General features: G+C 41.6%; 3 protein-coding genes across 3 annotated transcripts; 1 reads left to right on the top strand and 2 right to left on the bottom strand.

Moving 5' to 3' along the window:
- The first annotated feature begins 1,347 nt into the window (after positions 1–1,347).
- man2c1 (mannosidase, alpha, class 2C, member 1) lies at positions 1,348–12,784 on the top strand. Its single transcript, XM_033635161.2, has 26 exons — positions 1,348–1,529; positions 2,854–2,979; positions 3,068–3,191; positions 3,290–3,360; positions 3,439–3,616; positions 3,693–3,882; positions 4,475–4,581; positions 4,677–4,787; positions 4,897–4,989; positions 5,091–5,207; positions 5,291–5,386; positions 5,492–5,637; positions 5,981–6,104; positions 6,895–7,016; positions 7,110–7,195; positions 7,281–7,427; positions 7,516–7,598; positions 7,679–7,773; positions 7,855–7,959; positions 8,045–8,201; positions 8,288–8,431; positions 8,570–8,679; positions 9,141–9,220; positions 9,297–9,439; positions 9,526–9,629; positions 9,724–12,784. Exons 1-26 carry the CDS (start codon positions 1,429–1,431, stop codon positions 9,833–9,835), a joined length of 3,072 nt encoding a protein of 1,023 aa, XP_033491052.2. The 5' UTR covers positions 1,348–1,428; the 3' UTR covers positions 9,836–12,784.
- On the bottom strand, positions 10,033–17,534 carry neil1 (nei-like DNA glycosylase 1). The gene is made up of 10 exons (XM_033635163.2): positions 17,198–17,534; positions 15,494–15,979; positions 15,292–15,411; positions 11,946–12,054; positions 11,749–11,842; positions 11,527–11,648; positions 11,413–11,440; positions 11,250–11,320; positions 10,961–11,171; positions 10,033–10,853 (listed from the first exon to the last, which is right to left on the bottom strand). Exons 2-10 carry the CDS (start codon positions 15,946–15,948, stop codon positions 10,807–10,809), a joined length of 1,257 nt encoding a protein of 418 aa, XP_033491054.1. The 5' UTR covers positions 15,949–15,979; positions 17,198–17,534; the 3' UTR covers positions 10,033–10,806.
- An 81-nt stretch (positions 17,535–17,615) lies between these two features.
- Positions 17,616–20,896, bottom strand: commd4 (COMM domain containing 4). Its single transcript, XM_033635164.2, has 8 exons — positions 20,797–20,896; positions 20,455–20,526; positions 20,272–20,337; positions 20,140–20,179; positions 18,984–19,103; positions 18,394–18,474; positions 18,100–18,276; positions 17,616–18,010 (listed from the first exon to the last, which is right to left on the bottom strand). Exons 1-8 carry the CDS (start codon positions 20,797–20,799, stop codon positions 17,970–17,972), a joined length of 600 nt encoding a protein of 199 aa, XP_033491055.1. The 5' UTR covers positions 20,800–20,896; the 3' UTR covers positions 17,616–17,969.
- Between the last annotated feature and the right edge of the window lie 641 nt (positions 20,897–21,537).

Raw genomic sequence — 21,537 nt, 5'->3', positions numbered from 1 at the left:
TCGAGAAGACTCTTAACTCCTCATGTCAATCACAGTTTATGAACTGCAGTCAAACTGTCAAATGAGGCAGCGCTGATCAAATATGAATCAAAATTCTGTGACTGCATAACTCATTTCACCCATTTCATCTAAAATGTGTTCAGTGACATATTTTTGTGTTCTGTTTAGCTTTAAAATGATAAAGTTTGCTCTGACTGGTGGTCAGGCAGTTGACTATTTTCAACGTGGTGGCCAGGTCACAAACGTTTTCATTTTACAGCTAAACAGTACACTAAAATATGTTTCTGAAAACCTTTGAGAGGCAGTAACAATCTTGGTTCATGTTTGATCAGTTGTATTTGGCAGTTTGACCTCAGCTCTCAAGCAGTGATTTTAGCCTTCAATCAATAGGACAGTATTAACATGAAAGGGGAGAGGGGGGGGGATGACATGCAGAAAGGGGCCATGGGTTGGAATTGAGACCTCAGCTGCTGCAGCAAGAACAGGGCCCCTGTACATGGGCATTTGCTAAAATCTTTGCGTGGGGTGCCTGCTGGCTCACCTGGTAGAGCAGGCACCCCACGCAAAGATTTTAGCAAATGCCATTAGAAGCAGCTGGAAGTGAGGGAGGGACATGATTTTTTTTTTTATCTGTCTCATGTACTTCTTTCAGAATATAGTGACAGATTTTTATGACTAAACTTTTTAACCTTTCTTCTGCTTTCTCAGCATTAGAACAAACAGTTCATTACAGATGTACAAACAACATTTAAAATTAAAAACAATAGTAATAATAAAGAAAAATACAAGGGCGTGCACATTCTTCTTGGCAGTGAGTAACACACGCTGTCATGCAACATTTACACCACATCACATTGCATCTTATTTCCATCCACTTAGCATAAACCCATAAACGAACACAGAGCAAGGACGGGACCCAGAGATATCAGCTGACACATTAATCACTTTTACAGATCATCTCCAGTTATGGACGCCAAATATTTCTGAAAACAGAATATAGTGACAGTTTAAGCAAATATGACCAGTAGCTATTTTGATAAAAGAAACCAACTGTAGCTTTAAATGTGATTCAGTGACCTACAGAGTCATATTTTGACCTGTATGACCTATTTTGACCTTGAATACTTGTTCACAAAAAGCAGTGGATAATGTAAACTATTTTGTAAACAAAAATAGTTTACATTATTTTACAAACTGTACCCATTAAACAAAAAACAAGCCCACTGGTGACAAAGTTCACTTGCCCTTCCTGACCCATGAGAGTGGAAACAAACACAAAACATGTCACCTCGTTGCCAGTTGTTGAACATGCCCGTCATCTAGTGGCCGATTATATTAACTACAATAATCCGTTTTACTTCCGGGTCTTCTGTGGAGAATGTTCCATGATGTGAGAGCCCGGTGTTTGTGATATCTGCAGGCTCCGTGATGTATCACCAGCCTGTGCTGAAGAACAGGCGCACTCTCCTCGAGAGAGCAGAGAAATTCATCTCTGATATTTACTTCACAGACTGCAACCTGAGAGGACGGTAAGCTCCTGTCATGCAGCTGCACTGACTCTGACTGCAGTGAACTGTAGTGCACTAGACCAGACGTGTCTCTGCTGCTTTCTGTTACAGTTTCTACAGGTTTTTCATTCATATCTTACACACGAATGCACACGGTGTTTTTTATACCAGTCTACCTGATCTTGCAGTGATTCATTTGTCCTTATGATACCCAGTAGCAGAGGTGAAACCTGGTCATTGTTTTGCAAGTCATTTATAAGTCCCAGGTCTTTGCACTCAGGTCCAAAGGGCTAAACTTTAAGTTTCGAGTCCTGCCATAATGTCATTTTAATAACAGAGTAAAAGTTCATTTACTGTGAATAGTGAAGTGAGTAGAAGATGAACTGATCTCCAAAATACACGAAGTTAAAGATGAAACATGCTTTCCAATATTTTAAGCAAGATCAGTGTATTATTTTTGATTTGTACAAATTTAGAGTGAAAAAAGGAAATGAGCATCGTGCAAAAGTTTGGGCACCCCAAGACATTTGAGCACTCAACTTTTACTAGGGTCTCAGACCTTAATAAGCTTGGTAACCTTGTCCCATCAATCAGCAGCCATGGGCTCCTCTTCTGCCTAGCCATCTGAAAATGAAAGTAACTGATGCCCACAAAGCAGGAAGAGGCAATCGGAAGAGAGCAGTGCTCTGCTCTACTGCACAGCAACACCTGTACAAATATGACCTTCATGGAAAAGTTATAAGAAAAAAAACCCTTTTCTTTGTCCTCACCACAAAATACAGCATCAGAAGTTTGCAAAGGAACATTTAAATAAGCCTTATGCTTTTTGGAAACAAGTTAAAAAGTTAAAATAAAGATTTTTGGACACAATGAACAGAGGTGTGTTTGAAGAAAAAGGATCAACTGTCCAAGTGTTTAACATGAGGGATGGATCGAGCATGCTTTGGGCCTGTGTTGCTGCCAGTGGCGCGTGGAACATTTCACAGGTAGAGGGAAGAGTGGATTCAGTTTAATTCCAGCAAATTCTGGAAACAAACATCACAGTGTCTGTAAAAAAAACTGAAGATGAACAGAAGATGGCTTCTACAACAGGACAATGATCCTAAACATATCTCGAAATCCATGATGGATTACCTCAAATGACACAGGCTGAAGGTTTTGCTGAGGCCCTACTTTTGTCTAGTCGATCCTAAAGTTATCAAATTTGTGGCTTAAATCCAAGTCATGTGACTCAAGTGCACACCACTGCTCAAAAGGTCTGTTAAGTCAATACTGATCTCATATGTAATGTGCTGATGTAAGGGCTATATTAATAAGTTTGACTCTAAATGATTATTCTCTGCAGACTCCATGGAGACTCTTGCCCGCTGGAGTCCGTCGCCTCCTTCTTGTCCTCCAAACGGATCACATTCACAGAAGCCTCCAAACAGACCTTTGCACCGTATAAAGTGGGTGACACCTTCGGACCCACGTAAGTAATACTGTCAGATTTTTATCACCCTCGGATTTTTTTATTCCCTCTGATCTTGGCAATAACCCAAGCTTGATGCTTGTTACAGGTGGTGGACATGCTGGTTTAAAGTGACCCTGAAAATCCCCGAGTCCTGGAGAGGGAAGGAGGTTCATCTTCTGTGGGAAAGTGATGGAGAAGCAATGGTTTGGAGAGATGAACAGCCAGTTCAGGTGATGTGGCAGCAGTTTTATTCAAGTCAAGCTACATTTAAGTGCCCAAAATCTTTGCTAAACACATGGCTGGATTTAATTGGGATGTGTGTTTGTAGGGTTTGACCAAAGAGGGTGAGAAGACGAGTTACATTCTGTCTGACTGTCTGACAGACGAGGAGCCACACAGGTCAGTTAACTAGAACATGAGTGAATTCCTGCTTCTGTGACTTTTAACTTGGCTCACAGATATATTCGTGTGCTTTAGTGTCACCCTTTACGTAGAGGTGGCCTGTAATGGGCTGTTCGGAGCTGGTCAGGGGTCCATGATCGCAGCCCCAGATCCAAACAGGAAGTACTCTGTACAGAAGGCTGAGCTGGTGGTTTTTAACCGTGATGTTCAGGAGCTGCTGACAGATTTTGAGATGCTGATTGATATCGTAAAGGTAAACACAAAAAGGTCCACGTCGGTACATTATCTTACTTAGGAAAGCATTTGCTAACATTTCTCTTCCTTCGCAGGAACTCGGAGAGGGAGAGCAACGAGGCTACCAGGCACTCTTCACTGTCAATGAGATGGTGAACCTTTGTGACCCTTCTGATCCCAGCACTTTCTCCAGAGCTCACAGTCTGGCTCACGCCTTCTTCAGCCAGCGGAACGGAGACAGCCAGCACACTGTTCATGCGATGGGTCACTGCCACATAGACTCAGGTCTCAGTTTGTCTCGTGACTAAAATGTGTCCTTCTGAGTATGGAAAACTGAAGAAAAGATGGCGATGAATGCCTGGTCAGAGCTGTACTTTTGTTCACTGATAAGTGATTAGATATTTACTGATTTAAATCAGAATTTTTTCAGTGTTTGACCATTTTATTTAGGCTACATCCTTCTCTGACTGCTTGTGTTTTGTTTAAAGGGAAAGAAGGTTTTGGTTTTGGTTTTGGTGAAAGCACGGAAATCTTTTTGGCACAGCACTAAAAACGTGCTGCAGAAGGATAGTCTGGGGCGACTTCTAGCTCACCTAGTAAAAACACTAGACACACCTAGAGTGTGTGTCCGGCATAGGCTGAGTCATTGGCAGCAGCTCAGGTTTGAGTTCGACCCGTGGCCCTTTGCTGCATGTCATCAACTCTCTATGCCCCCCTTTCCTGTCACTTTCAAGCTGCACTGTCAATTAAGCAATCAAATGCCCCCAAAAAGGAAGAAGGAAGGAAGAAAAAAGGAAGTAAAACGGATTGAAAATGCTCATAAAATCTTCTAGTATTTTTGTCAAACTAGTTATCACATCTGACTTTGTATCTGCAGCTTGGCTGTGGCCCTACGAGGAGACCATTCGCAAATGTGGCCGAAGCTGGGTGACAGTGATCCGCTTAATGGAGAAGAACCCCGAGTTTGTTTTTACTTGCTCTCAGGTAATTCCCCACTAACACAGTTTTGTATGAGCCATTAAGGTTCCACAAATCTGAGCGACCCTTTTCAGTTTTGACCTTTTTTGCATTCTGTCAAGGCCCAGCAATTCCAGTGGGTAAAGAGCTGGTATCCGGGACTCTTCTCTCAGATTCAGCATTATGTCAAGAAAGGCCAGTTCATCCCAGTTGGAGGAACGTGGGTGGAAATGGTGAACCTGATATTCGAAATCAATTGCATTTCATGTAGTTCATGTGTATGGTATTCACTGTATTATTTGGGCTGATGATGTAATCCTAAATTACATGTTTGCCTGTCAGGATGGCAATCTGCCGTCAGGTGAGTCCATGGTGCGGCAGTTCCTGGAAGGCCAGCGCTTCTTCAACCGTGAGTTTGGGCTTCATTGCAAAGAGGTAGGGATTCATAAAAAATACATATCCTGAGTTGACCTCTGTCTGCTGCATTTTTTGGCCTTTTTTCATTACACATGCATAATATAAGGATCTCTCTTTAGTTCTGGCTTCCAGATACGTTTGGCTACTCTGCTCAGCTTCCTCAGATAATGCAGGGCTCGGGCATTTCCAATTTCTTGACACAGAAACTGAGCTGGAACCTCGTCAACACCTTTCCTGTAAGTGGGCACTGATTGGAAAACAAAAACATTTCTTGGATTGTTAAGTTTTAATTTTTAGTTTTGATTTCTTTTCCTTCAAGCACAACACATTTTTCTGGGAAGGTCTGGACGGCTCGAAGGTTGTAACGCACTTCCCACCAGGAAATTCCTACGAGATGAAGGGCAAGGTCGAAGACGTGAGTTTGGTTTATGGCTCACATGACATGGCGAATGCTGAGTCTGTGAAGAAAGTGTTTACAGTCCTCACAAATCTTACACCTGTAGTTTTTCTCTGCCCGCAGCTGGTGAAAACTGTGAAGAATAACAAAGATAAAGGCAGAGCCAACCACAGTGCAGCGCTGTTTGGTTTTGGCGATGGTGGAGGTGGACCCACGCAGCTGATGCTAGACCGACTGCACCGCGTCCAGGACACAGATGGACTTCCCAAGTCAGTTCCTGTCACACATGTAAAACTCAGCATTCATCAGTAACAAAAGCCAAGCGCAAACTGAGGTGGAAACACTTCCCACAAGTGAATTAGTCATGACTTACTATATTCACCATACTTTTCCTGCACTGTGATGTTTTTATAATTGGGTGTGCCAGCACGTAGGCAGGAGTCTCCACCAAGTCTGCTATATGCAAAAGGATATGAGTGATGTCTACTGATGTCATTTTGGTGTGGTTTTACAATACTGGTCAATATCATCATGTTTTAGTCAGAATGAATAACAAAGGTGTAACCAGAGACGTTACTGGTCACTTCCGTCTCATATTCTTGTGTTTCTCAGGGTCCTGACATCCAGTCCTGACAAGCTTTTCTCTCAGCTTCAGGCAGACTCAGCTCTGCTTTGCACCTGGACTGGAGAGCTCTTCCTTGAGCTGCACAATGGCACATACACCACACAGGCTCAGGTACTGTGTTCAGAGTCCTCATTATAGGGAGGAAATGAGACTTTGCAATAGGAATTCAAGCGCACAAATAAGCGAGAAAATAATGCATAACCATAACAGTGTGCCTAGTAAGACTATAGAATTTCTAAATATTTTTTTAGGTGTAAATATTCCCTGGATGGTGCAGCTTTATGTTAAATGAACCTTCATTTAAATAGCGCTTTTCTAGTCTTCTGACCACTCAAACTGCTTTTTCATATGCTAGTGGCTGAGGCTGCCACACAAGGGGCCACCTGCTCATCAGTTAGTCAGTCACATGCGCTCACACTGCTCCTGCCAAAGCCATCAGGAGCATTTTTGCACTTTACCCAAGGATATTGTGACATGCAGACTGAAGAAGCCGGGGATCAAACTGCCAATCATCCAGTTAGTGCAACCCGCTCTTCCTGCTGAGTTTTAGCAGCCTTTAACACAAAGAAAGACTGTATGGGAAACAGTATTTACATGTAGGATTGACTTGGATTGTTACATCTTACCAATCATACCAGTAGTCTTGATTGCTAAATATAACTGTTTATTAATAAATACATATTAATAAAGGCAGATGCACAAGCATTTATGCAGGGGGCAGGCATAATAACCAGTCAAAATAATACAGTCCCACAGGAAACACCATCACAGACAAAGGGTCGTACTTGTCCAGGAAATAGACATTAAATGTATGAAGTATAAAACAACAACAAAAACATTTAAAATGCCTTTTATGTATCATTAAGTGCAGTCATTTTCATGCTTGCTTTGTTGTTTCCAGATTAAACGTGGGAACCGGCAGTGTGAGGCGCTGCTTCATGACACCGAGATAGCCAGCAGCTTGGCACTGTGTCACGACAGGACATTTCAGTATCCTGTGGAAAAACTGCAGGCGCTCTGGAGGTCCGGAGGCACCTATCAGTGTTTGATGATGAATAAATAAATAGCCTTTGTTGTTACAGTATAAAAATAGTTTCTTTGGTTTTCCCCTTTCAGGCTGCTTCTTCTAAACCAATTCCATGACGTGATTCCTGGCAGCTGTATAGAGATGGTTGTGGAGGATGCACTCAGGTATTATGAAGGTGAGTTTCCAGCTGTCCATTAAAACCACAGCTATATTGTTTTATTGTTTTCCCTAAATAAAAAGTACATCACACTGCGTGGCAGATATCCACAGAGACGGTGCTACGCTGCTGCGTGACGCCTGTAGAGCTCTGGGGCCGAAAGGCAACTCCGCTGGTGTGTTCAACTCGCTGCCATGGGAGCGTCATGAAGTCATTGAGACTCATGATGGTGCTGGTAAACCTCATCTGGGTATGATATGTAGATATTTACAACATTCATGTCATTGTCGTCCAGATTACAACTGCATATCTGATGCTCTGTGGTATCTGTACTGCAGCTCTGGTGAGAGTTCCCAGCATTGGTTGGTCTCCTGTCAAAGAGGCACTACAGCCTGAGGCTCCAGTCTCTGTCACTGTTCAAGTACGTACTATATATAGAGCGTTTATTCATTTAGCTGTGTTGTAATTTAATTTGGCTAACTGAGACGTCCAACATCACAGGCCGACGGCACTGTCCTCATGGAGAATGGGATTTTACAGACTGTCATAAACAAAAATGGCACTTTGGCGTCGCTCTGCTTGATCAATGCAAACAGGTATTGTAGGATCACGTGACCACCTGTGTGTTTTCTCTTACAATGTCAACATGAATGAATTAACACGTGTGTTGATTTCAGAGAGGCCATCTCTGACAGCTGTCATGGGAACCAGTTTGTTATGTTTGATGATGTCCCTCTGTACTGGGATGCTTGGGATGTTATGGACTATCACCTGCAGACAAGGTGTCGATTATTAGTTACATCTTATCACAGTATTTGCAGGTGTTTCAGACATGTCAAAAACCTAACTGCAGAACTGACTCTACAGGAAGCCGGTGCAGGAGGTGGTGCAGCCTGTTCGCGTGGTGTCCTCTGGTGGGCTCCGAGGCAGTGTCAGCTTCACTCTCAGGATCAGTGATAAGAGCACCATCACACAGGAGATTGTCATGGATGCCATGTGTCCTTACATCAGGTTCAACACAGAGGTACTTTATATCATGCATGATATGATATGAAGAAATGTAGAGAATCACTCATCAGAATACGAGAAATGTTGCATCCTCTGTTTCAGGTGAAGTGGGCAGAGTCACACAAGTTTCTTAAGGTGGAGTTCCCCGTGCGAGTACACAGCCCCAATGCTACATATGAGATCCAGTTTGGTCATCTGCAGAGACCCACACACAGGAACACTTCATGGGACTGGGCCAGATTTGAGGTACAACACTGTGCAAGTAGGCCAATGTTCAGCCCTGCACGTCTCAACTGTAGGAAGACAGGGCTCCATGATGCTGTTATAACAAACTGAAATACTTTGTATTGTCTTTGCTGTTTTTCATCATGGTTTCCTTCTCAGGTTTGGGGTCACAAATGGGCCGATTTGTCGGAGCACAACTTTGGGGTTGCGCTGCTGAATGACTGCAAATACGGCTACTCAGTCCACAAGAACACTATGACGCTGTCCCTGTGAGGTTTCCCACTGCTCATATGCAACAATGCTAGTACAGGGTTCCCACAGGTCCTTGAAATCCTTTAAAGATGTGAATTTTATGGGGAAAAAATCAAGGCACTGAAAGTTTTTTTAAAACAGAAATAAACAAACAGGGGTCATTGAACGTGCTTGAAGTCATATATTTTGTACAAAATATAATTTAGTTCTTCTGATATCATCTGCCACCACCGAGGCAGCACAACTGGGAAGCCTCACTCTCTTTAAATTTTACCTGTGAGCTTCTGCAAGCCTGCTAGATCTGTGGCCCACACTATGTCCTGTTGGGTCCGTCAATTTGAGGAAATTGGGTCAGGAACATCCTCAAAAGCTCTTAAATTTGATGTTTACGGAGGTGTGGGAACCCTGCTAATGGTATAATTCACTTTCATCATATTGAAATAAATCTTTCATCTAACAGTAGATGTCTTTGTTCCAGACTGAGAGCACCCAAAGCACCAGATGCCAGTGCTGACATGGGGACTCATCATTTCACCTATGCAATCATGCCACACTCAGGTACGATTGATTTGTTCTCAGTAAATCTTTAAACGCTGTCTGTGGATCTCATAATGTTTTCTGTGTTGCAATAAAGGATCCTTCCAAGATGCCTCTGTCATCCAGAGTGCATACAACCTCAACTTCCCTTTGAGGTCAATCCAGTGCTCTCCTGACACTGAGCCCTGGAGTGCCTTTTCCGTCAGCTCTGCAGCAGTCATCCTTGAGACCATTAAACAGGTATCCCATTAAATACTAAGCATGACTTAGCTCGACTGTTAATCCACTCAGCCCGCTAATGGCTTTTGCTCTATTTACCACAACAGGCCGAGGACAGGAAGGGAGCACTTGTCGTCCGACTCTTCGAGTCACACGGGAGCAGTGTGACTGCAGCTCTCTGCACCGCCCTTCCGGTCAGGGAAGCCTGGCAGTGAGTATTTCTATTTTTAAAGTATTCACTGCCGTCTGGCATTCACATGTTGTATTGTCGTCTACGAACAATACTTTTTTTTTCTCCCTTTCAGTTGTGATCTCTTGGAGAGACCAGACTCCACCCGACCAGCACGCATTACGTCAGAGGGAATCACTTTGAAATTCAGTCCATTTCAAATTGTGTCACTTCTCCTTGTCTTGTAATAGAAACAGCATTTTACCAAACCTCAGGGTAGTACACCTTAAAAGTGGAAACTAGCGAAACCTTTTCCAATGTATCACTTGGTGCTGGAATTTTTAAGACATCAAATAAAGGGCAAACTTTTTGAGATACTTACAGATGATAGTATGACAAAATTTAATGTAATTACTGTGCATCAAAAAATAAACAATTGCAGACCTTTTGTAGAAATGTGTATTAAAAACAATATAAAAGTATAAAAAACAGACTGTATAAAAGTAGTAGATGTAGTTACCATGATGTCATCTAATGGTTTGTGGACAATTGTTCTGAAGCTTTGAGTCTGGTCATCATTTTGGATTTTTGGAGCCAGAGTTGACCATAAATGGACAAGAGGGTGAATCTGACTAAAAAGCTGAGGACACCACAGTGGTAGCAACTTCTCTATCATAAGGAAGCCATGACCTAATACAGTGGTTCCTGACTGATACAGACCCCGGGGTCCACAGTACAATATATTCAGCGTCATAGTTGTGTTTGGCTACGTCGCTGAGCTAGTTTGCTGTCTCTATCAAGTAGCTGTCCATTAGTCACTCAGTCTACGGCAAGAAACAGCACTTCAAACTAAAAGCTCTGTGCTGGAAATTCATTGTACTTAAAATTAAGTGTGTTCTTTGTAACCTGACATGTTTGTGAGTCACTTGTGGTCCATTCACAATGGACCCACGACCCACCAGTTAGGAATCACTGCCCCAATATAACCTGCTTTATCTCTATGTTACGCTTAAGGGGACCATGATTTACAAAGTGAACATCATGCTGTATTGAAACTAGCATGGAGACCATAAACTCATACAGAAAATGATTGGCTGACCATTAGAAAGAATGCAGGTGTTATAGCACTGGCACACTGGCTTCACTTCTCAGACCCCTGAGATAACGCCTTGATAAAAACATTAAAACAGTGCCATATAGCAATGCCTCCCCTTTCGCTTTATTTGCTGCTCTGTCTGGTCAGTCTCCCGCTCCTCCTCTGTGTACCTGCAAGGATGAGTTTGAAATTAACATTCTGTTTCAATACTGTTTCCAGTACTCCCCCCAGTAGCAAAGAAGACTTGTTTCATTTTGAGAGAATGCCATGAGCCCACCTGCAGTCGGCTCCACGCTGCTGCTCTTCCTCCTACGTGCAGTTGATCTCTTTTCATGTTGAGGTGTGTTTACTTTTGGGGACTTTTCGGCCTTTCTTCTCTTGGCTCCGGCCTCCTTTGGACGTGAATCCTTTCCTTCCTTTGGTGTTCTGGTCTTAGTTTCCTTTTTGACTCCCTTCTTCTTTGAGGTGCTTTCTGAACGACTTCTGGCCTAATGAAATCAAACTTGTGTTTAGAGTTACATCGGAGTTTATTGCTTGTCAAGCAAAAAGTAGTGATTAATTGATACCTTTTTCTTCTGTGTGTAATCATGGTCATCTTCTTTCTTTGCTCTCTTTTTTGCCTTGGGTGACTTTGGCTCTATTGAGTGAGAAAGATGGATCAGTTTAGTCAGATACATTGACTTCTCTCTGATTTCAGCTGAAGTTCTGAGTTTCATGTATTCAAAGTACCTTTAGGCGCCATGGGGCCTGGTTCTCCCTGAAATTAGAACAACAGATATTAGTATCAGTGATACTTAAATTCTGTGCTTGAGATTTAAATACGGGCTTTTGCTTTTTACTCACTTTGAACCACATAGTTCTGCCATTGTGATCCCGTAGAGATTTCATTCCATCCACACAGTAACACTGCAGCCATGCCTGGAAGCCAGAGTAGTCTTGCTTCTGGGGATCGTAGCCCTTTCCACCTAAGATACAAAAGACCAGGATGCATTTCACAGGACAGTCTGAGTGTATTATCTCCGAATGAATCATTAAAGTCTTTCACTTAACCACATGATAACCAACCTAGGTTCACCACCTCCAGAGGCACTGTGTGACACAGTCTGAGCAAGTCACCCGTCTCCTTATTCACTTGTTTCTGTTTAGCTCTCCCTGAGGTCTGGTGCACAGAAGAAAGAAGACGCTGTTAGAAAATTTAAAGCGGTGATTGTTGAGTGTCTGATGATCTAAATAAATGGGAGTCCCTGTCTGGGCTCTTTCACCTTTGTGCCCGTGATCTCATTTTTCACAGGCTTCTCATTTTCATATAAATCTTCTGAGTCAAGGCCTTCCAGTACGGTCCTTGCAGCCACAAAGGGAGGGATGTTCAACCTAGAGAAAGATAGACTACGTTAGGCCCATTCTTTTGCCAAACAGAAAGGCTCTTTTGTTTTCAGAGTGCGTCTGCATCACTGTGCCTCCCCGCTGGAAGTAAGAAACAGAACTGAAAGAAAGCCATTCTTTTTTTTTTTATCTGGAGGGAAACAGACCTTGAAACTCATGAGAGCTGGTTCTGTTTCTAACAATACAAAACATGGGTTTTTTTCTTCACACCAGAATCTCACAGGAACAACACTTTCCAGAGGTTAATGGAAAAGTTTGTCCTTCTAATCTAAACTTGATTCTTTGTAAGAGAGAAGCACTAAAGCAAAGCTACTCCCTGTTGCCTTCTTGCTAACCTTGTTGTTTTGTTCTTTTTTAAACTGTGTGTGGACCTACTGTTCGCCAAGGTCTGTCAGGACACGGCTTTCTGCTTTGTGTGTGTGCCTGTTTATCTCACTTTTTGGCCACTAGTTAACATCAGCAACTACAAATTGTCCATATGTGTACATCTATAGAAATATGTGTTGTCTAACTGTAAATGAGTAAATACTGTAATCATTATTAGGGGTGCACTGTTTGAAGTGTTTCTCTCCCATTACTGATTCTGATACCTCAACTCAGCGTATCCGTCAATACCAAATACCGGGTGCTTCCTCTGTGCTTGTGCTTTCTTTTTCCCAAATTTTATATCTATATACAGTTGTGCTCATAAGTTTACATACCCTGACAGAATTTGTGATTTTTTGGCCATTCTTCAGAGAATATGAATGATAAGAGAAAAACTTTTTTTCCACTCATGGTTAGTGGTTGGGTGAAGCCATTTATTGTCAAACAACTGTGTTTACTCTTTTTAAATCATAATGACAACAGAAAGTTTCTGGGCTCCTGACAGACCCTTGCATCTTTCATCCAGTGCTGCACTGACGTTTCTGGATTCTGAGTCATGGGGAAAGCAAAAGAATTGTCAAAGGATCTGCAGGAAAAAGCAATTGAACTGTATAAAACAGGAAAGGGATATAAAAAGATATCCAAGGAATTGAGAATGCCAATCAGCAGTGTTCAAACTCTAATTAAGAAGTGGAAAATGAGGGATTCTGTTGAAACCAAACCACAGTCAGGTAGACCAACAAAAATTTCAGCCACAACTGCTAGGAAAATTGTTCGGGATGCAAAGAAAAACCCACAAATAACTTCAGATGAAATACAGGACTCTCTGGAAAAAAGTGGTGTGGCTGTTTCAAGATGCACAATAAGGAGGCACTTGAAGAAAAATGGGCTGCATGGTCGAGTCGCCAGAAGAAAGCCATTACTACGCAAATGCCACAAAGCATCCCATAAACGTTACATTTGGAGAGGAGTCAACAAGGCCTATGATGAAAGGTACACCATTCTTACTGTGAAACACAGAGGTGGATCGCTGATGTTTTGGGAATGTGTGAGCTACAAAGGCACAGGAAACTTGGTCAAAATTGATGGCAAGATGAACGCAGCATGTTATCAGAAAATACTGGAGGGAAATTTGCACTCATCAGCCCGGAGGCTGCGCATGGGACGTACTTGGACGTTCCAACATGACAACGATCCAAAACACAAGGCCAAGTCGACCTGTCATTGGCTACAGCAGAATAAAGTGAAGGTTCTGGAGTGGCCATCTCAGTCTCCTGACCTCAATATCATTGAGCCACTCTGGGGAGATCTCAAACGTGCAGTTCATGCAAGACAGCCCAAGAATTTACAGGAACTGGAGGCTTTTTGCCAAGAAGAATGGGCAGCTTTACCATCTGAGAAAATAAAGAGCCTCATCCACAACAACCACAAAAGCCTTCAAGTTGTCATTGATGTTAAAGGGGGCAATACACGGTATTAAGAACTGGGGTATGTAAACTTTTGATCAGGTTCATTTGGGTAGTTTCTGTTGTCATTATGATTTAAAAAGAGTAAACACAGTTGTTTGATAATAAATGGCTTCACCCAACCACTAACCATGAGTGAAAGAAAAGTTTTTGTGTTATCATTCATATTCTCTGAAAAATGGCCAAGAAATCATAAATTCTGCCAGGGTATGTAAATTTATGAGCACAACTGTACCTTACTGCAGTGGCTCTCAGAGGGTGTGCCATGGGATTTTGTGATAACCACGCAATATACTGCAATATTCAACTGAGCCTCTACAAAAAGTTAGGAATGATTTTTTAATTGACTGTATCAGTAAGATGTATTAAGAGACAAACTCTAGCTAAAAATGTAGTTTCATTTAATGTAAAAAACCTTCACAGGGAACCTTTTTGTCCCCGTCCATGTGTGGCAATCATAATGCTGTGACACATCCTGAGCCCCAATTGGCAGCCAGTGTGAGGGACGATAACATTTAAAGGGGGAAAGGCGTGAGCGGGACAATGGATCACTTTATTGTACGAAGCGAATATCAAAAGGACCAGCTAAGACGATCTACCACCGAAAGAAAAGATAATAAAAAAACTGACAGTATCACGGAAGCCACCTGTCTTTTTTTCTAATCTTTATTGTCTTTTGTCGTGATAAAAGTGATAACACATGTTATAAAAGCTATTGTGCACAGATATAAATACAGGTGTGCCTTGAGATTTTGGTTTGACCTTTGACGTGCATTGGGCAAAACATTTTAAACCCACTGCTTTACTGAATGGCGCCTACTGGTTTTGTTTTCATGAAAGGTGACACAAGGCCATGGATTGCTGTGGCACTGAAAACTGAGTCAGCGGCCGAACTGACTGCAGCTGCTAGAGAAAACATTTTATAATGACATTGACAAAAAATGTTGAATTTAATTTAAGCTGAAAAGATTAGTTGATCTGCAGCTAATTAATCTGCAACCATTTTGATAACTAACAAATAATGTTTTTTTAAACAGAAATGCCAAAAATTCACTGGTTCCAGCTTTTCAAGTATGAAGATTTGTTGCTTTTTGGTGTGTTATTTATTCATGAAATGAATATTTAGGGGGTTTAAACTGCTTGTTGGACTAAACAAGTAATTTGAGGATGACATTTTCAGCCACGGGACATTCATTTTTTGTCTTATTATGACTGTCGGTCAGTTGGTAGATAGGTCCCATACTCAGATTATCCCAAAATTGTAGTGTTACTTACAGGCCCTTATATAAAGTGGATTGTCGTGTCATGGCTGATACCTGATCCACTTATTAAGGTCAATATAGGTGCGTCCCAACACATATCGGACAGTTTGAGGGTTGTTCATGGTCATTACCTGAAAAGGATTTCAGCTCTCAGGTAGTTCCCGATACCGTTGAAGTACTTCTGATTGAGCAGAACTTCACAGATGGGTCGGTCAAAGGCTCGGTCAGAGAGGCTCAACACCACATTCTTCCTGCAAAATCAGTAACTGGTCAGTGGAATAATACTAATGTGGTTGAGCAGGTGACTGGAGTGACACTCTTAGCATTACTGACCTGAAGCTGTCATACTCAAACATGATGCACGGCCCTCTGTCAGGCTGCCACATCCCGTTGGGCTGCCAGCTGCCAAACCTGCGTGTATCCACAAAGCTCAGCACTCTGCAGGGCGTCTCTTTGGAATAAAACCGCAGATGGGCATGCTTAGGCAGCTCATCCTCTGAGGTGAAGCGGAAATAGCCTGACATCCCAAAGCGAAAGACGATGTCCATGGGCTGGTCTGCTTGTACTGCCTTCACTCTCTTTTTTGTATCATCGCTCTTCATGGGCGTCAGAGTGAGCTTCACTTCCTTCCCTCTGGAAGTGGCAGTGATGCGATAGGCCTCACAGGTGAAGGGCACAATGGGACTTTTGCTGACCTCAGATTTTCTGACTGCTCCAGTGAACACCACTCCTGCACACAATTTGTTGATGTAAAGGCTGGCCAGGTGGAGCTCGGGTCCCTCAGGCATTTTGTTGGGATCAAATGAAGCTGTGTTGCAGCTGCAGAGAACAGAGTGGATAAGCAAAGATTACATAACAAAATAAAACACCCAGGGTCGTAGCTACCTTTGAACACTGGGAGCCTGTGTGTGTGTTTTACAGCTTTTGGGAAGGTTAACATTCTACATGGTGGGCATTTCAGAAGCGTATTCAAGTATTTGAACACTGAATCATGGGCGGATTATGAGACAATGCCCCTAGGCAAAGGGATGCGGAGGGCCTCACCACATCTCCTCCATTTTGAGTATCTTTGTAGTCATTTTGAATCTTTTTGTAGTTTCTTTGTACGTCCTTGTAGTCATTTTGTCTGTTTCTCTTGTGGTCGTTGTTCCCCTTTTCATAGTCGTTGTGAGTTTCTTTGTGTCTCTTTCCAGTTGATTCGCATCTCTTTGTAGTTGTTTTAAGTGTCTTTGTAGTCATTTTTAGTCTCGTCCTGGTTGGTATGTTTTAATTTAGGAGGCATTTTGCAGGTGAAGGCCAGGGTAGCCTATAGGCCTGGTAGTAGCCCTGAGCTGGCCCATTCATTAATCCATCCATGCCCTTAATTTGTTTACATTAAAACTAATTTCAGGCCAAAAAAATAACATAAATGCTGTCAACTTTAACTCTTCTCTCCCAGAATTATATTTCTGAAACAGTGGAGATGGGTTTGAAATAGCTTTTAGGACTTGTTGAGAAATAAAACAATACATTTTGAAAAATCCAAATAACTGTTAAACAAAAGACATTGTTTTTTGTTCATTTTTTCAAATAGTTGTGGAGTGTGTGTTGGGGACTTGTGACCTAAGAATTTCTAAAATCTTGGCCTCTATGCCACACAACAGAAGAGGGACCAAATGTGCATTCCTCCAGGCAGACACTTTAAGCTCTAAATCAATAGTGTTCTTCTCAGTTTGGAGCCTCATGTGTGCAGACATACACACAACAAAGCATGCATGCACATCCTAAAACCAGTATCCGACCTCATACCTGAAGCATTACTCACATAGACTACACATCGTGATACATCAGAGCTTTGACTTTGCAAAATTACACACATCCTGCCGCAGACTACACAGTCTCTCCAAGATCACCACACATCATGTCCTGGGTGTAAATTGTTGACCATGAAACCCAGTCTGAACAAAACAACAACGAACCAAAACAGTATGCACGCTGAAAAGGTCATAGTAGGCGTTTTCTTTGAGTTGCAAGAATCATCATGGTAAAACAACTCACCCAAACCAGGAAGTAGACACCACCGATGGTTAAACTCTGTTTTACTGCAGTCATGTAACCTGTGGAGTTTGCTGGGTTCTTCTCCTCTCTGCAAACCGGCACGTTTGCAGGTAAAGCACTGTACCACAGTTTCGCAACATGCATGTTACCAAACATGTTATATCACCGTGGATCATTCGTTCATCCGGAAGTGTCGCGAGATCTCGATGCTTTCTCCGCTCGTTGAATTAAGTATCACTCAGGTGTTTCTCATCTAGCTGGATATTACTGTAACTTTCATATAATAATTCACTGAAACAGCAGAAAAAAGACAAAGCTTTTCAAACGCACCGCAGAAACACAGCAGGAGCAAACCGTTGAGCCCCGATGCATGATGGGAAACGTAGGCGTTACGGAAGTCGGCGAGGAAGCAAATATCTTCGTGTTTTACGTTTTATTTTGTTATTTATGAGCATAGAAAGGTAAAACACAAATAATTAACATAATTCAAATCACATTATGTGAATTAATTTACAATATTTTACAAAAATGCACCATTCAGTATTCTTGTTCAGCCTGGAAACATTTCTATCAATTATTTATTACTTATGTGGGAAAAAAAATACAACTAAATATCAGTCAATACAAATAAGGAATGAGAAATTCAAATGAATTTTGAAATGACTAAATTCATACATGAACTTAAACTGTACAAGATATAAAAATGGCACTTGTGGCAGCTATCAGCATCATTTGTGTCCAGCTCTCAAGCTCATACTTCATTTTCCTCTCCTCATTGTAGTGCATTCATCCTCACTTGGGCTTGTTTGAGCTCTGCGGAAACACACATTGGGAAAATAATTAGCACAACATAATCCTGGCTGTAAGAAAAGAAGCGTGAGTTGACAAGATGCAGAACTAACCTGCCAGCAATACTCTGAATTTGTTGGCGGAAATGGAAACAACGGTCGTCTCTGAGGAGCCCGACTCTGCTCCTTGGGCCTGCAGTTTCAGCTGAATCACAGGTTCATTCACCTCCCTCAGTTCACTGGAGCTCAGAGTGTAGTCGATTCGCCATGACACAGCCTCCAGACTGCCCACTGAAATTCATTACAGGGCAGAATTGACGGTAACTCTCGGTCAGCGACCTCAGAGGACAGCTCACATCATCAGTTATTTTTGGCTTCCACTTGAAAAAGATGGACAGAAGTACTTACGCCTCAGGCTCGTCTCTCTCAGTTTGCCTTGCAGTGCAGAGTGCTTGTCTTCGTATGATTTACAGAGACCTGTCGTGTGTTCTAAAAGAATGGAGGTGAGTGTGTAATTAAAAGTCGGGTCAAGATTTATTTTAAGTGCATAAACACATAAAGATGTTTTAACACACTATTAGCAAAGGTGAAGGTACATTAGTAAAGCATTAACAGATCAATAAAGTAATAGCCACAAAGTACTTGAAAATATTCATCCATCAAATAAAGTGGATTCACAACATCTGAAAAAGAATCTCAAGCTGGCCTAGAGTCAACTGTGATTCAAACTATCAATGCACAAACATCGCAATGCACCACACCACCCTTCCCTCTAAATGCCATTGTCCAAGCAGGACATTGTGCGCACATGATGTCACCTTCAAGTGCCAGCTGACTACAGTGAATACACACTTCAGTTACACAATAGATAATTATACAATGCAGAAAGCTCCAAATGTAACACTGTAGAGTATAATCTATGTAACAACCAGTCTGTCCTTGATTATGAAACATAATCATCATTTTTATACCAAACATGGAAACCCCAGTGGACTAACCTTTAGGCAGACCGAGCTGCTGCAGCTCACTGGACAGAGATTCACTGTCAACATCGTGCTTTGCTGCACTGGAGAAAATGAAGCTGAGCACCGCCACGCTGGCTTTAATGTCTCCGCTCTCTGCAAGATGGATGGATGTCATTAATTAATGTTTTAAAACATATGTGATGCAAGAATCAGATTTAAAAGCAATACCAGCAGTAGCAGAATATAATTTAGTACATTTACTGAAGTATTCTGCTAACAAACAATTTTGAGGCACTTGTACTTAAGTTTTTAAGCTTAGTAGTAGTTTTTAAGAGGCAAATATTCTGCAGAACGTTTTACTCCACTGCATTTATTTGACAACTGGGTTTATTACTTACTGTTTTAATTGGGTAGTAAATAGACTGGGGATAGCTGTATATTAGTTATAAGAGCTACATGGAAGGCAAATGGACTTGCTTGTGTTTCTTGATGACGTTTCACCTCTCATCCAAGAAGCTTCTTCAGTTCTAAATGACTGGTGCAGAGTTACAGGCTTTAAACTCAGTGTAGGTGTGAACTCTGACAGAGCTGTTGAAGTCACATGTGAGTCTTTGACCCACCTGGCCATCATGTGTGGTCATTCCAGTATGACGTAGATGGCCTCTTTCACACCTCCTTTCAAACTATATTCAAGAAACGCAAGCAAGTCCAGTTGCCTACGATGTAGTACTTATGGGGGGGGGGGGGGGGGGGGGGGGGGGGGGTTTGTTAAAATAATATATGAGTTAAAAGAAGAAATGTAGGAAGGGGGTAGGAACATAAAAGTTGTACTTCTACCTACTCCTTTTCAGATAGTTATCTCTGTCTTGTTGTTTCTTATTATTACTATTTTTAATTTTGGTTCAAAATAAAGGCATTCATTCATTAATAGCTAGCTTATTAGTTACTAGTAGATGTAGATTTTAAACACAAAGCATGTGACTAAAGGATCAACTATTCAGTCAGTATTTATAGTTGATTATCTTTGACCATCTGCAACAAAAATGTTGCTTTATATATATATAATTACATACTTATACATATAATTACTTGTGGTATTTTTTATAGTGTTGCTGCTCTAACTTTAGTAAAACATTAAAATATCTGAAGTGTTTTTCCAACTTGGATTAACAGTATGAGGGAGACTTACCAAACTTTGCATCTGCAGTAAGCTTTGCAACCTTGTCATACTAAAAAAGGGACAGAGACAGAACACAGCTCTGGTTAGTGTGAGTGAATGTGCAGTCACATAACAAGAAGTTATGATATGATTAACACTTACATCAATGCCATCCCCGAGCAAATCCTTCAGCACTTGAGCACAGAGGAGTTTCATCTTAACACTTGACTGTTACATTAATGAGGCAGAAGACACAGGTATTACTATATGAAAAAAATATCAACAGGCAATGAAAAAACATAGCATTCCTTAGCTGATGAAGTGCTGGACTTAATAAATACTCACAAGCTTCGCTAATGTGCTAATTTCAGCGAGTACCCAGTCCGGGCAGTCCAAATCTCCACAGAAACGGAACCGCTACAAAAGACAAGACGTAATTTAAATGTTGTTTCCTGTACTGAAACAAAAGTCAGTCCTTAAACACTGTAACGCTAACATTTACGTTAGCTTTCTATCATCTAGCTAGCTTAGCCTGCTAGCTACTTGAAAGCCGGGTAAAACACCGATCGCCCTTAGGCAAGTAACTATCTAAAACATTATAAATCATGCCGCGTAAATGTCCTATAAATAAACTGGCGTGTAAGTAAGCAAAACGTATTAAAAAATAAGATTATAAGACGTGTTTACCATGGCTGTCAGTCAGCTGATTAGCTGTACACGGAAGAGCTGAACCGGAAGTCGCTTCAGCTTCCTCACCTCTGAGTGGAAAGTGGAAAGTGGGCTGTCCTTCAGACACAGGAAGATGCTGATGTTGTTGTATTACTCGTGTTTATCATATTTCTGGCCACAGCTCAAAAGCCTACTTTGGATTGTGTCGTCATCTTGATGCGTTCATAATTTTGAGAGAATAAAATTTGAACTGATGTCATGTTTCAGAGGTACACTGCAGAAAATTATCCCCAATAAAACTACAAAACATGACAAGGTAACCAGCAGTATGAGGTTAAAGAATTGAAATATCTTGGTATATTAATAGTTGCAAGACTGATTTAGAGGATGCAAGTTATAAAAGACAGTGAGGTCTAAGTGTGTTCCACCTTGTGGTGAGAAGTAAAGAGAGAGATTAATCTTAAGATATTAGATCTTTTCTTGATTAGCCTATGCCTGCATGATTCATCTCCTACATCCAGTTACAAAAAAAATGTTGGCTTAAAGGGGTAGTGCACCCAAAAATGAAAATTCAGCCATTATCTACTCACCCATATGCACAGGGAAGCTCAGGTGAAGTTTTAGAGTCCTCACATCCTTTGCGGAGATCCCAGGGGAGAGAGGGTAGCAACACAACTCCACCTAATGCAGGCTGACGGCACCCCAGATTCAAGCGTCCAAAAACACATAATTGAAACCACAAAATATCTCCATACTGCT

This window comes from Epinephelus lanceolatus, chromosome 5, assembly GCF_041903045.1.
Source record: "Epinephelus lanceolatus isolate andai-2023 chromosome 5, ASM4190304v1, whole genome shotgun sequence".
Taxonomy (NCBI): domain Eukaryota; kingdom Metazoa; phylum Chordata; class Actinopteri; order Perciformes; family Serranidae; genus Epinephelus; species Epinephelus lanceolatus.
This window is presented reverse-complemented; position numbering and strand designations above follow the sequence as displayed.

What these genes read in the sequence shown, in the direction of transcription:
- neil1 (XM_033635163.2), bottom strand. Translation starts at nt 15,948, where the DNA reads ATGCCTGAGGGACCCGAGCTCCACCTGGCCAGCCTTTACATCAACAAA. An exon ending in AGAGCTGAAATCCTTTTCAG is followed by an intron (nt 12,055 to 15,291) that starts GTAATGACCATG and finishes ATCTTTCTCTAG; the next exon opens with GTTGAACATCCCTCCCTTTG. An exon ending in CAGCGTGGAGCCGACTGCAG is followed by an intron (nt 10,854 to 10,960) that starts GTGGGCTCATGG and finishes TCATCCTTGCAG; the next exon opens with GTACACAGAGGAGGAGCGGG.
- commd4 (XM_033635164.2), bottom strand. An exon ending in TGCTCGGGGATGGCATTGAT is followed by an intron (nt 20,180 to 20,271) that starts GTAAGTGTTAAT and finishes TCCCTTTTTTAG; the next exon opens with TATGACAAGGTTGCAAAGCT. An exon ending in GCAGCTCGGTCTGCCTAAAG is followed by an intron (nt 18,475 to 18,983) that starts GTTAGTCCACTG and finishes CCATTCTTTTAG; the next exon opens with AACACACGACAGGTCTCTGT.
- man2c1 (XM_033635161.2), top strand. Translation starts at nt 1,429, where the DNA reads ATGTATCACCAGCCTGTGCTGAAGAACAGGCGCACTCTCCTCGAGAGA. An exon ending in GGTGACACCTTCGGACCCAC is followed by an intron (nt 2,980 to 3,067) that starts GTAAGTAATACT and finishes TGCTTGTTACAG; the next exon opens with GTGGTGGACATGCTGGTTTA. An exon ending in ACATCAGGTTCAACACAGAG is followed by an intron (nt 8,202 to 8,287) that starts GTACTTTATATC and finishes CCTCTGTTTCAG; the next exon opens with GTGAAGTGGGCAGAGTCACA.